Here is a 14,415-nt window from a genome sequence, read left to right as displayed (position 1 = left end):
CCCGCGCACAGTTTATGACATCATTAAAATCAAGCAGGTGCCTTTTCGTCAAGCCGCGGTATATTATTTGTATTTGCAATTGTGTATGACGCATCGAATGACGCGATTCCAAGCACAGCTTTTCTGAATTACTCTGGATTGCTGTAGGCATAGCGGGGGGGGGGGGGGGGGGTTTGCCTGCTATATGTTGATGTGCGGGCCGACGATTTGTTTTTCCTCACCTTACAATAAAGAATATAGACACAGGTGTGCAGATTGGTGCCAGTGTGTCAGAGCAACTCAGTGTCAACACTGAGTTACGTCGTCGCTTGCACCACTGCAAAAAAAAAATCAACAACAAAAAACCACTTCTATTATACCACGAAGCGCGCCTCCCACACCACTGCTCTGTAGGTGTGCATGTGAGATGGTTTTCATTGGAAGCACATGCTTTCTCTCTGTAAACGTAAAAACATATATACACACACACACACCAAAAAGGATGTTTATCGCTCGCGATTAATTATTTCGGCTGAGTTATGATATGCCGAGATATCAGACGAAATTCGTCAGTACGGTCAAATTTTCATGTTATTAAGGTCCGTTCTGTGTTATGCCACACCACCTTGGGTTGCTCAAAGCATTCCCGACACAGAAGTCACTCTGACACCCATTTTGAAACAGTGGGGTGCATGACTGTCCATCTCTGACCAGACCGACTTGTTAGCGCTGATCAAACAGGTTACACGGGTGGTTAAGGCCAATAAAGACGTTGACTAAGGAGCCCCTCCCCCTGCTCTCATAACTAGTGTCTTTCAACAAATATTTCCATCCAACAACGAAAACGCGTTTATCTATGACAAACATGACCTAAAGACTCGCAGAACTGCTTGACGTTATGGAAATGAGCAAAGTTATTTGAATGGTGCATTCAAATATATTTTTTTGCATAAAGGGTGGCGACGGTCGTGAGTATTGCGTATATCTTTCCCTTAGGTTCTAACTGATTATTTTTGGACGACGTGCCGACGACCTTCGCAGGACTAATTATGAAATGGAAGCGCACAACGTAGAAGCAGACGGAAAGACAGGGACAAGCGCTAACTACCAACTGAAAGTTTATTCGGAAAAAATATGAAATATATACTAAAAGATGATACAGTGTCAAGGCACATACGATAAGACCAAAGCATAGACCAAAAATGGCAACACCGATAGAATATCTTAGTGCGTCAGCCCTACCTTACCATCGCTTACTGTGCTTTACATTGATTAGTTAACTTCTACGGCATCTGCTAATGTTTAAAAACGCTAGCTCCTTATCGGACAAAGCGATTGATGGTTTGCTGACGCAAGCCCCGTGTTCCGCTATGTGTGCTGCTTCAATTATAAGCCTTGTGCGCTCATCTTTGTGCTTTTGGAGAACTACTGTCTTATCAAATTGTACTTCACAGCCACATCTAGTGACATGCTGGGCAAGATAACCATCATTGCCGCTACGAACATTGCACGCATGCTCACGCAACCTATCGTTGAGGCATCTTCCAGTTTGCCCAATATAACAGGCACCGCACGAAAGTATGATCATGTAAACTACGTCACTAATGCAGTTGACAAAACGGTTCCTGTGCTTTGTTTTACACCGCTGTTCCCTGTGTCTAGCGCCACATGTCAGTCTAGCCAGCTGAGAAAGCTTGTGTGGTGCAGAGGAAACTACACGCACTCCCATGCGCTGCCCCACCTTTTTCAGGCGGTGGGTAACCTGATGCATGTAAGGGACAACAGCTACTCTTTCTCTTTCTTTTTCGTGGGTCCTGTTGTCACGTCCTACTGCACCATGTCCCTGGCCATCCTTAGCTCTCCGTTTTCTACGGATACTTTCGGCCACGGACACCAAGACCGCCTCAGGATACCCTGCTGACTTAAGCCTAGCCACCTGATTGTGGAAGCTGGCCTCCATTGAATGCATACAGGACCGGTCAAGTGCATTAGTGAAACACGTACTCACTATGCCTCTTTTTACAAGTTTGCTATGAGCCGACGTGTACGGCAGAAGCGGTTTCCCCGCGCGTGGCTGGAATTCCCAGCAGGTATGTTCAGCCCTAAACGTAAGCCTGAGATCCAAAAACCTGATTGACGAGTTTTCCGGCATTTCATGGGTCAATACAAGTGGACCAAGGTATTTCTTAAAGAGAGACAACACATTATTGGCATGAGACACAAAACCTCGAGGATCACACTTCATTATGACTAAAAAATCATCAACAAATCGAAACACTTTCTTCGCTGCAGTGCTCACTAATTCTTGATTAACGGCCCTGTCCATTTTCGCCAACAACAAATCACTCAAAATTGGGGCCAGACACGACCCAATCGACACGCCCTGTTTCTGAAGATACACGTTGTCATTCCACTCTACATATGTGGAGTTGAGATACATGCCCAATAAGTCTAAAAAACCACGCGCACTCATTCCTGTGCTGTTCTGAAATGACACTCCACCGAATTGGTCAATGCATTCTTCAATACAAGTGAGCAACGCATCATGAGGTAAAGAATAGTAAAGATCTTTAACATCTATTGAGAATGCCATGAGACCTGTGTTAAACTCTTGTCGGAAAAATTCGATAACTTCATCCGACTTCTTAATTAAAAATGGGTCATTAATGGTGAAAAGCTTCATCTTATCTTGCAAAAACACGCCTACATTCTTTTGCCAGGAACCACACTCAGATACTATAACTCTAAAAGGTACATCAGGCTTATGTGTCTTAGCTGAAAAGAATAAGTTCAACGAAAGTTTATCGCACCTATCGAACTTTTTCACTAAGCCTTCTAAATTGAGTTCTCGGCACAGGTCCTTTGCTCTTGCCTTCACTTTTCGCAAATCGATGCCGGTGAACGTATCGAACACGGTACTAATGGCGGACTGCGCTTTTTCAAAATACTGCCTTTTTGTAAGCACTGCGAAACCTCCCTCCTTGTCTGAAGGCACCGCACAAAGATCATTGTCAATTAGAAAGTTGATTGTCCGGCTTAAAGGCAGGTGACTGCTGACGGGCTTACCGCGTTGAAGTATGTCCAGTCCTTCCGAGATGCACCGGCCAGAGTCTTCTTGAGGAACCTGACTAGATACACTTCTAACAATGGCTAACAGGTCCGGGGGGTCTCGCTTCTTCACAAAGGCGAATTTTGGGCCTAGGCCTAACGTCCTCTGCACAAAGTCGGGAAGCACCACTTTACCAACCAAATGTACTGTTCTTTCACTCTGTTGTTTTCTTCTGACTTCAGAACGCAGCTTCCGAAGCTCTTGAACCCATAAGGAAGCAGAGCTGTCTTCAATCCTTGCTGCGAATTCTTCAAGCCTTCTTTTCCTCTTGTGCGAACGATGTTCTTGAAGAACTTGTAGCTTGAGCGACTCCCGGTATAGTCGAGCCTGCCGATTCCACTCAGAACGCAGGATTTTGCAAACCCTGATTCCGTGACCGGTCGAAGGGCTGAACCCACCAAATAGTGCTTGAAAAAGGTGGGGCAGCGCATGGGAGTGCGTGTAGTTTCCTCTGCACCACACAAGCTTTCTCAGCTGGCTAGACTGACATGTGGCGCTAGACACAGGGAACAGCGGTGTAAAACAAAGCACAGGAACCGTTTTGTCAACTGCATTAGTGACGTAGTTTACATGATCATACTTTCGTGCGGTGCCTGTTATATTGGGCAAACTGGAAGATGCCTCAACGATAGGTTGCGTGAGCATGCGTGCAATGTTCGTAGCGGCAATGATGGTTATCTTGCCCAGCATGTCACTAGATGTGGCTGTGAAGTACAATTTGATAAGACAGTAGTTCTCCAAAAGCACAAAGATGAGCGCACAAGGCTTATAATTGAAGCAGCACACATAGCGGAACACGGGGCTTGCGTCAGCAAACCATCAATCGCTTTGTCCGATAAGGAGCTAGCGTTTTTAAACATTAGCAGATGCCGTAGAAGTTAACTAATCAATGTAAAGCACAGTAAGCGATGGTAAGGTAGGGCTGACGCACTAAGATATTCTATCGGTGTTGCCATTTTTGGTCTATGCTTTGGTCTTATCGTATGTGCCTTGACACTGTATCATCTTTTAGTATATATTTCATATTTTTTCCGAATAAACTTTCAGTTGGTAGTTAGCGCTTGTCCCTGTCTTTCCGTCTGCTTCTACGTTGTGCGCTTCCATTTCATAATTAGTCATGTATCACCAACTCGCCCAATCAACCATTTTGACTTCGCAGGACGTCTGGAGCTACCTGGCGTGCTGTCAATTCCACCTGGGTCTGTACCGCGAGGCCGAGGCGTCTGTGCTGAAGGGCCCCAAGAACCAGCTGCAGAGCAGGCTGCTCTTCCACCTGGCCCACAAGGCCGGAGACGAGAAGCGCCTCATGGCGCTGCACCAGAGCCTGCAGGACATACTCGAGGACCAGCTATCGCTGGCATCTATTCACTACCTCAGGTAAACTAGATACTGGTGAATCAATTCTTTGGTAGTTACTCAAGTCAATATTCATACGTTAAGTATAGATAGTGGATGACTTTCCTTTTGCCCGGCTACCTTTCGTTTCAACTCTGTCACCACACTATGGTATTGAAGAGTTTCAGAATAGAGTACGCAAAGCTTTGGCCTGGCTTGGGTTCCTCACCTCTGCGCGTGTTTTGTAGGCTATCTTCTTGGGTATCCCCACTAAATCACGAAAGTAGATTACGCATGCAACGAACATTTTCTTTCCGTACCCCATTCTAAATCTGCCTATTGTAGAAATTCAATGGCACACCGAACCAGGAAGTGGCCAAGAAACTTTTTTGGAAGACGGTTCGAACACCCTTTACCATTTTAAATCACATATTTTACGAGACAAAATTGCCTTTTCTGTGATAGGTAGGTGAGATAAGGACATATATTTGCTTACCATTCCTATTAGGCGATAATTATTGGCACCCAGTGCTTTTTAGGCTACGCCTTTCAGGCATTAAATGAGATAGCCAATCTGTGCTTCCGGAAAGGGGTGATTCTGCAAAGACAATCACTCTCTGTCGTACGACTGGTGGACAAACTCACTTTTCGGGGATGTCTTTTTCTTTCAACGCCTTGGCGCCCGAACAACCGAGGTATGGTAACGGCATTGAGGTCTACACATACTGAGGCTTCGGCATAATGTTCGGTCGGATATTATATATTTGACATTATAGGTTTTTGTTTACAATCTAATCGTTCAACGTTTACAAAAATCTCAGGTGAAAGATTATATGACGCTTTCCCGCCTATAACAGGACAGAAAAGCTGGTTTCACGGTAATTTAATGTGTGAAGCCGTGAAGCCGCTTTTTGAAGGGCAGTATGCAATGCCGTGAAGCCTAATCTCAAGAATATCTTTGCATGGTATTGGCAGCCGTGTCGTATGACTCGTATGACGTCTGTGAAATCGATATGAATGTACTCTTTATAGCTAAGCTTCATTTGTGTATGTAGTTTGGCTGGTGGAGAAGTAATGCATTGAAAAATAACGTATTTATTTCTACATAACCGAGAAACAAACACTTGTCAGTCTGCCTCGCCGGCAAGTCAAGGCTACTTGAAAGCTCGATAAACAAAATACAGGTAACATTTATAGCCCAGGAACGTACGTTGATCTGAGGCAAAAAGATCAGAGTGAAATAAAAAAAAATTCGAGATATTAAGTTTGTCATAATTAACGTACGCCTTGATGACAATTAATTAATGAGACAAGAATGCCTTCAGAACAGCTATCACGATAGCCTAGTCAACATTAACAGATGCTATACAAATTACGCACATATGAGCACACAGGATACAATTCACCGAGAATCTCCTTGTAGATTTAAGAACTGCTCGGACTTACTTTATCGGTGGTGCACCTCATTTTACGAAACGCTGTGGTGCGGAGAGCGACGTTTGATTTTGTGCATTTCTATTTTCAGAGCGCACTACCAGGAGGCGATAGACATCTACAAGCGAATTCTCCTCGAAAACAGGTTAGTTGGCATAAGATTACAGTGGTAAGTTCTCCTTCGGGCAGTGATCCAGAAGCATAGGAGCCCAAAAATTATGTTAATTGCTAAGGGACATCAATTATAGGTTAAACATGACGTCCATCTATGATTCATTACAAGCACCGTGACGCAACTGGCAACAAGAGAGAAGACACAAACGTAAACTCTCAGGCCCTGTCGTGTCTTGCGGCTCAGTGTATCGAAGTGGAACGAACAGTCAACTGGTCCTTGCCATATATGACCTAGCATATATAATGTTAGAGGTTTTTAAAGGAGCTAGAATTGTTATTCCTTGTTTGGATAAGCGGTGTTTGTGGTAATATGTGAATGCTCGAGCAGCGATCGCGCCGTATAGTGCTGTAGCTTATGTAAGTATGCGTGGAATATTAGGATCAGCTCAGTGTACAGGCGCTCCAAAAGTAAAACGGAGCTTACGAGCTGTGGCCAAGCCAAACAAAAGTGAATACTAGCGAGCTCCACCAGAGCAGTGGTTCTTTATTGTTATAGCCAAATGACGGCACTATGCTCGAGTTCACTTTCGTATGAAAATGAATAACGAGTTCTTTGAGCGCGCTGGCGTAGCTTGGCCAGAGCTCGTATGCGCCGTTTTATTTTTAGAACACCTGCACGCATTCGCTGCAAGAACGACAAATCCACCATAACGCATCGTCACTCTCGGGCCAGTCGGCACTGTAAAATGAATTAAGTGCGGCGTTGCGGCTCCTGCACTGATGACACGCGCATTAGCGTTAAGTCCCGCTCACCAGACACACACATGCATACCACACCCTAATGTAAAGCTATAGTCTTCAGGGCACAGCTATTAAAGTGGACGCTCGACCTATCTGACGCCTTGTTCAGTTGCCGGTTTTCCGTCTGCCTCATCTATCTAATAAAGGTGGAAAATTGTGGGGTCACAATATTCACACAAGGACGGATGATCAGAGCATGCTGCATTCGCGTTTCGGCTGCATGTTTCGCTGCGCTCGTTTCTCCGGCTTGAGCAACTCAGGATTGTTCCGTTATTCTCTTGATTCATGGTCTTCGGACGCATTATTCATTTCTGCATGGTCCCGCTCCTGCTGTCTGCATGGTCCTGCTCCACCTGCGTCATGCTACAAAACCGCCACCCCGCAAGCGCACTCCGCCCGCTGCGCCGCCTTAATTTTGTATCGTAGAGTAGTGAGTGTCGCCCCTCCATTTTGCGGCGTCCGTCCGCGTCTGTCAGCCAGCTGGAAAATAACTCATTTGAGCTCCTCATAGAGAATGATGAGCTCAAATAATAACACCACCTGACAAAACACTGAACGGTCGACCACGTTGTCGATGCTAAATTAGCTTGGTTACCCGCCGCGGTGATCCAGAGGCTAAGGCATTCGTATGCTGAGCCGCATGTCGGGGAATCGAATTCCGGCCGTGGCGACCGCATTTTCGATGCAGGTGAAAATGCTGTAAGCCCGTACGCTCATATTTGGGTGAAGGTTAAAGAACCCCAGGTGGTCGAAATTTCCGAAGCCTTCCACTACGGCGTCTCTCATGTTCATATTGCCACGTTCCATTTCCCAAGTTTTTGTTATCGTCCCAAAACACCACACGATTCTCAGCGCAAACCCCGCCTGCAGTTTTCTAGAAGGTTCCGGACTGTAGTAGATCATTTCGATAAGATCACGCCCACTGTGCGAACGGTACAGATTGTTCTGGAAGCTACGCCACCGCCAGCGATAACGCTAGAACATTCGACGGCAAGAGTATAAATGCCGACGCGCTTCGCCGCTTGTCAGTAGTTGATCGAAGGCCGACGCTGCGTTCGCCGCTATCAGTCCGAGACTGCTATCTGTGCGAGACTGCTGCTGTAATTGGACTTTCCCTTTACCGGGCACAGGTTCGCCCAAATAAACAGTTAAATCCCAGCACGAAGTCTTCTGTCTTCGGCCACGTCACGGCTCCGTGACATCTGGTGGAGGTGCTGGGTAAAGACCGAAGGGCATCACCTTAAACTCGAAAAGGCCGTCCGGTGTTATAAACGCCGTCTTCTCTCGGTCTCTTTCGTCGGGGACGATAACAAAAACTTGGGAAATGGAACCGCTCCGTGACAATATGGTGGTTTTGGGACGTTAAACTCGAGCAATTATATTAAATCAAGCTAATTAATTAGTGAGTAGAGGTTTGAAACGAAATTCGCGACTATTGTGTTTCCTCGGCGCCTTCTCGCAGGGACTTCCTGGCGCTGAACGTGTACGTTGCCCTGTGCTACTACAAGCTCGATTACTACGACGTCTCGCAGGTTGGTAAGGGAGCTTTCGAACAACAAAAGTTGAATGCTCAAAAGCAAGCAAGAAAGCAGCTTCGGCATGAGCCTCACAAAATGGGAGGGGAATTTTGAATTATTTGTTAATAGTGTGAACGGGACCACGTTCGATTACGCTAGTACGTTACATTCTTATGGGCAAGGCCCCTAAGACATAACAGCCAAGCCAGGTACACGAGATTAGTTGCAGGTCTCTATAAAATGATGTCGTGACCTGCATGCATTCGTGCTTGTGCAGTGAAACTTCTTTGTAAGATTTGTGGGAGCCACGGCCATCGCAATGGCTCAGCGCAGAGTGAGACAGGGGACACATTGTGCGCACTAGCAATGCGCGAGGCTGATCTGGGCTCCTCAAAAGGGACAGCTGACGCACTGGGGTAGGCAGAAGTGTGGTCAGCCCAGTGCACGTGTTTCTTTTATAAACCGCATCAAGGAGAGAGCTGTTGTGCGAGTGTCATGGTTGGTTGGTTGGTTGGATTCTAGACTAGTGACTCAACTGAAAAGCGAAACGATTTTTCGTGCATTAGTAAAGTACAAGTTCACCCTCCCGAAAACACCCCCATTACCAAGAAGGATTTAAAGAAATGCTGGAGTGGAAATGATAGCCTAGAATGAAGCCTTGCCTCTGGCAAGATGGCTGCTGCGGCGGCCATCTTACTAGGAGCATGATAAAATATCACCGTTCAGCGATGAAGAAAGAGAGAGAACAGAGCGTTTCCCTCGCACGCCCAACGAGTGTAATGTGTCAACTTTTTCGGGCCACATAGTGCTCCAAATGCGTCTTAGTGTTACTAGTTTTCCTTAGCGAACCTCCGACTGGAGGCAAAGTACTTGGGAAATTCAGTCACCCATACTCGTTTTTGTGTGTTACCTCGTCGGGAACAACTGTTTTTTAATATAGAACTAACGTAGAATTAACACTAACATATCTAAGCCACTTGATTTCTAAGTGGCCACTATCAAAAAAGAGCATGTTTCCGCCATCTTGGCAGTGAAAAAGGATGGCTTCACTTCTGCTGGCAAGGCGTTGCGACAGCGATTTTTTTAATCCTCCTTGCCTATTACCAATGCTTTGTACGCGAGAAAACACGCGAAAAAGACAATGCAGATGGATACGTCACCTTGAGATTTCCCGCTCTAAGTAGTGTGACGTCAAAGATTTTGAATGCGTCTGGTGGATATCACGTATTTTTAAAAGATCAAAATAAAGTACATTATCATCTGTGGGTGCCACAGACCGCATACGGAGCATACGAAGTTCCAGAAAATTTCGCCGAGCCAATGCCACGAAAGTGCCCAAAATACATTTTGAAATTTCTTTCGTCTAGCGCGGAGATTTCGGCGCGAGTTAAAAACAAAAACAAAACTTCAACCTTTCTTTTCCCCGATAATAATAAACTTATGATAGTAAAACTTATGACATTAAAGTTCTCATGGTATCGTTTATCAATCCAAACGAAGGCATTGTTTCTTTTCAGTGTCTATTTAAAAAGAACACGTTCTTTCCATGGCGAATTTCGAATCGTAAGCTTGCTTGGGCAGACAGCCCGAACCCCACATATTACCATTCCTATCTCGTAATGTGCCCTCCAGGAAGTGCTAGCGGTGTACCTGCAGAACTTTCCCGACAGTGCGACGGCAATCAATCTGAAGGCGTGTAACCACTTCCGGCTCTACAACGGGAAAGCCGCTGAGGTGAGAGTCCGAAAGGATCACGTAAGCAGTTCACTCTTTCCTTCATCTCCTCGTTCTTGTAGACGCAACCGTTTCTCAGTCCACCTTTCAGTGCAATGCGTTGAAGTGAAATGTGATACGGTGAACGCTAGGCGGGCATACTATAATGCACGTTCACTATAGTGACGAATAATACGTATTACTCATCATTCAATACGCAGTGTGAAAACAAGTCAAGGTGCAATTAAAAGAAAACATTTCAGACAAGTTCGGTAGAACTAACTAACTAACTAACTAACTAACTAACTAACTAACTAACTAACTAACTAACTAACTAACTAACTAACTAACTAACTAACTAACTAACTAACTAACTAACTAACTAACTAACTAACTAACTAACTAACTAACTAACTAAATGCTAACTAACTAACTAACCAATTACTAACTGACTAGCTAACTAACTAACTAACTAACTAGCTAACTAACTAACTAAAAATTATGGGCCATCTCCCCGAGGAGAACCCTGATGGTACGCGAAGCAGCAGCAGCGTGCACGGCGTTCACCCGGTTGAAACGGGCATCGACGCTCGTGTTGGAAGAACGGTTTGAAACGAAACTCGGTGTAGCGTTTAATCGAGTAAACGTTTGTTTGAAATCCAAGGACACGAGAGGTGGGTGAGATTTCGTGTAAATTTATTCGCAAATAAACAAGCAGAAAGAGTGTTGCCGCTTGCCTTGTGGTTGAACGCTACGGGTGGTGGGGAGGGTGAAGCGAGTGATAAGCGTGTTGCGAGCGGGTTGAGGGGACGGCAGCTATAGGCGCTGCGGCGAGCGTGCTGCGGGTGAGGGAGAGAGTGACGCCAGCGTGTACCTGTGAGGGAAGCGTGATAGGAGCGTGACATCAACACGCACCTGCTTGGCACCACTCCAACAGAACGCGTTGCGGTGCGTTCGTATGGACGCACGTACGTAAGTCAAAGAGCTGCTTCGCATCTAAAAGGACGGTTATATAACCACAGAACAAAGAGAGAGCACAGGCAGAACGAACGCGGAGCTTCATCACATGAGCACATCAAACGAACCGTCACAGCTTAGGTGTTCTGCCTGTGTCAGCTGTTTCCGCGCTGCATAATTAGAAGTGCCGATTTAGCAATTTTTTATCAATCCTCTGTACTTGAACGTTTATTTTACTACTGTAATTAAGCATACGTTGCAGCTGTGTATATTTTTTTGTAATAGGTCAAGGTGACAGAATGTTGATTAGGGCATTGTTCATACCCTGAAGCGTCTTTATTAAGGCGAGGATGTGTCTCCCGTTCGTGCAGGCGGAGCTGAAAAGCCTGCGAGAACGGGCGTCGCCAACCTTCACGTACGCCCAAGACCTCATCAAGCATAACCTGGTGAGGGAAAGTCATGTATGCAGAGCTATATACCATACGCGAGGAGATGCGAAATGTCAAACTTTGCATTTGCAGTTTGTCAAGAGTTTCAGGACGAACGCATGTTTTGCTGAGTGTGCGGGGAGACGTGGTGCGAGGAAGCTACACCGGTACAAGGAGAGGCTAAAGGAAAAGCACAGCATGAATGCCTGGTACCACTTGATTGGAAGAGCGCAGAAAAAATGCTGGTGGCCTACAAAAACGCAGGAATGACTTACGGTGTCAAATTCACCGTAAACAAAAAAGTCACAGCTTTGCCGCAAAGGTAAATCAATGAACGCGATAGCAGCAAATTAGAAGGCCACGCGCACAGTGACAAGCAGATCGAAACGTGCCCCGCGTTTCTCACGCACAACTAACGCACGAAACGTACTCACAGGTACAGATGAACGCGAATAAGCGTCGCAATTGTTACTTCGCTCTGTCTGAAAAGCGCGCTCTTTTTGCACACGGAAATTGTGCATGATTGCAGTGACCTTTGTGCGCCCGGTAAAAGATGCCTTCAACCGCGAGATAAGGGCGCGCTAGTGTGCGTTCAGGGGCTTTACGACCACCCACTTTCTTTACCACCCCCTTCCGTGAGGCAAAGTACGCATGGGAGATAAAGGCGAGCGCCGCCGCGCGCTCATTGCGCCATCTTGCTGTCAATGCTGAAAACACGATAGTTCGATCCCCTCCGAGATGCCCATCACCTGCGGTAAGCGATAGGTGTATATAGCTTGCCGTTTCAGCACTGAACGACGTGTTTTTCCGTAGCTCAGTGGTTAACAGCTCGCCTTCACGACTCGAAGGCTCCACGTTCGATTCCGCGCGCCGAAGTGTTTTTAAGGAATATTTTTCTTTCTTGCGTTTTCTTATATATAAATACGTATACATATAAAGTGCTTGACATCGAGGGCGGCGGCGATATTCAGCCGATAGTGTCCATATAATTGCTATCGCAATAAAAGAAAAAAAATTGAGTAGGGTGTTTGAGAAGTGAACAGAACTACGATCCTCCACTCGAGCTTATTATACTTGGCAAAGTGGCGCTAGAGCTACCACATGAAAGCGACGGAGGCGCAGCATGAGCTATTCGACTGAAGCTATAGACTATTTTCTGTGAGACACGATGGGCGCGGCCATCTTCGGCTGCGAAGTCGATGTTTTTCTTGTCATTTTGTGTCATAACGTGAACTAACCAACCCAAGCGTTTTCATGCATATGCGGTTTTTGTAAAACTGCTCGTTTAGTTGTAAAAGACACGAAAACACAAATCCGAACAATCCAATATGGCACCACTCAGACCGATCCGTAAAACAGTTTCTGTTTGATTTTGAATGGTGGCTTAACGCGGTGCTGGTCCTCTCAGGTGGTGTTCCGCGGTGGCGAAGGTGCCCTGCAGGTGCTACCAGGCTTGGTGGGTGCCATTCCCGAGGCACGCCTCAACCTCGTCATCTACTACCTCAAACAGGGTGAGCAGCGGTATCGTCCACTTCGGCGGATTGGTGGTTAGCATGCTTGGCTGCCTAACCGAAGGTCGCCGGTTCGACCCAGGCCGTGGCGGTCGCATTTCAATGAGAGTGAAATCGTAGAAGCCCGTGTGCTGTGCGGTGGCAGTGCACGTTAAACAGCACCAGGTGGTCCAAATTTTTGGAGCTCTCCACTATGGCGTTTCTTGTAACCATATAATTTTAGGATGTTTGCGGCATCGATGAAAATATCGAACACACTGGTGTGCCACTGTCCTCGATTTGCCTCAGCGAGACAAGTGCTTGCCAACGCATAGCGGCGACTCTATGATCGGCCTCTTTCTAGGTAGGTGCTATTACAGCAGCGTCCACATTCCTCGACAGCCCACAACGCAGTGAAAGCCCTCGTCTGCTCGAGTTTTGAACTTTGAGGACTCATAACTTAACTGCCCGTGCACCAATTTCCATCATTCTTGTTGCATTCGTCTCAGTAATCATCGCTACGCGTGTTCCGGTGCTAAATAGGGCTGTTCAAAAAGTATCGCAGGGCCCTTTTAAGAAAGACGGGTTTGTGTGAACGTCTCGAACATGAGGTGGAGTTCTACACGCTGCAGTGAAATTACTGCCAGTTTTTCCTTTTTTCATTTTCCGTCTCTTCTCTCTTTCTCATCTTTCTTTTCCCCTTCTCTAATCCCCCAGTTTAGGGTAGCCAACCAGATGTCTTTCTGTTTAAGCTTTCTCCATTTTACCTTTTGTTGCTTCTTTCCTTCCTAGGATGTAAAACCGCTTATAATAATATTAACATATTACTGAACAAATTTAGCGGCTCCGGCGTTATAACCGCCTACTCGTGAACATATGGTGCGTTTGGTAACCGTTAACAATTAAAAAAATGTTTAATAACTTATACCGCGGCTCTATGTACTTACAAAGGCCACTGTTTGACTCTTTTGGGAAATACCTATGTGGGAGTGCCCAGAATGCGGTATATATATATTTTGTATAAAAAATCTGTTTCCGCTTTTTCCATGTATTCTGTTCATCAACTTTGGCATTGTCACTCGTTTGAATTTTACTTTACCTACTTTTGAGTTTTTCAGTATGCATAATGACTAGTAATGTTTGTATGTTTGTATAATGTGTATTATGAGTTGTGTCACTAGCTTATAATTTATAAATTTTGTTTGAGTGTTGAATTGTTGCTCTCATTTGTTGTTTGTTTCTGCCTGGAAAATTAGAACCATGAGCCTCGTCAAGCCTTGCTGGCTTTTTGTTTATGATGATCAACATTGTGCAAATGTTGAAATAAAATTTAATTTGATTTGATTTGAAATTAAATGCTTGGTAATGTGATAATGCAATTAGATAAAAATATTACGCTCTGTCGACACTATATAGATCAGGGAGTATTTTTCTGTAACTGCTGCTGCTCCTGAGAGATGAGGTCACGTGCAAATGTTTTCCCAAATCCTGGGAATAAATGTGACCGACGCTGACAGCGAAAATTTTTCAGCATTCAT

At 45.5% G+C, this 14,415-nt stretch overlaps 1 protein-coding gene across 1 annotated transcript in view; it reads left to right on the top strand.

Annotated features, from left to right (window-relative positions):
• Window positions 1–14,415, top strand: part of Ttc26 (tetratricopeptide repeat domain 26) — a 64,535-nt gene that overhangs the window by 6,140 nt on the left and 43,980 nt on the right. The window contains exons 3-8 of the mRNA XM_075869443.1: window positions 4,248–4,465; window positions 5,949–6,002; window positions 8,235–8,304; window positions 9,922–10,023; window positions 11,331–11,405; window positions 12,796–12,898. Coding sequence (XP_075725558.1) covers window positions 4,248–4,465; window positions 5,949–6,002; window positions 8,235–8,304; window positions 9,922–10,023; window positions 11,331–11,405; window positions 12,796–12,898 — 622 coding nt within the window. The remainder of the gene's footprint in view (window positions 1–4,247; window positions 4,466–5,948; window positions 6,003–8,234; window positions 8,305–9,921; window positions 10,024–11,330; window positions 11,406–12,795; window positions 12,899–14,415) is intronic.

This window comes from Rhipicephalus microplus, chromosome 7 (genome assembly GCF_043290135.1).
Source record: "Rhipicephalus microplus isolate Deutch F79 chromosome 7, USDA_Rmic, whole genome shotgun sequence".
NCBI classification, from domain to species: domain Eukaryota; kingdom Metazoa; phylum Arthropoda; class Arachnida; order Ixodida; family Ixodidae; genus Rhipicephalus; species Rhipicephalus microplus.
This window is presented reverse-complemented; position numbering and strand designations above follow the sequence as displayed.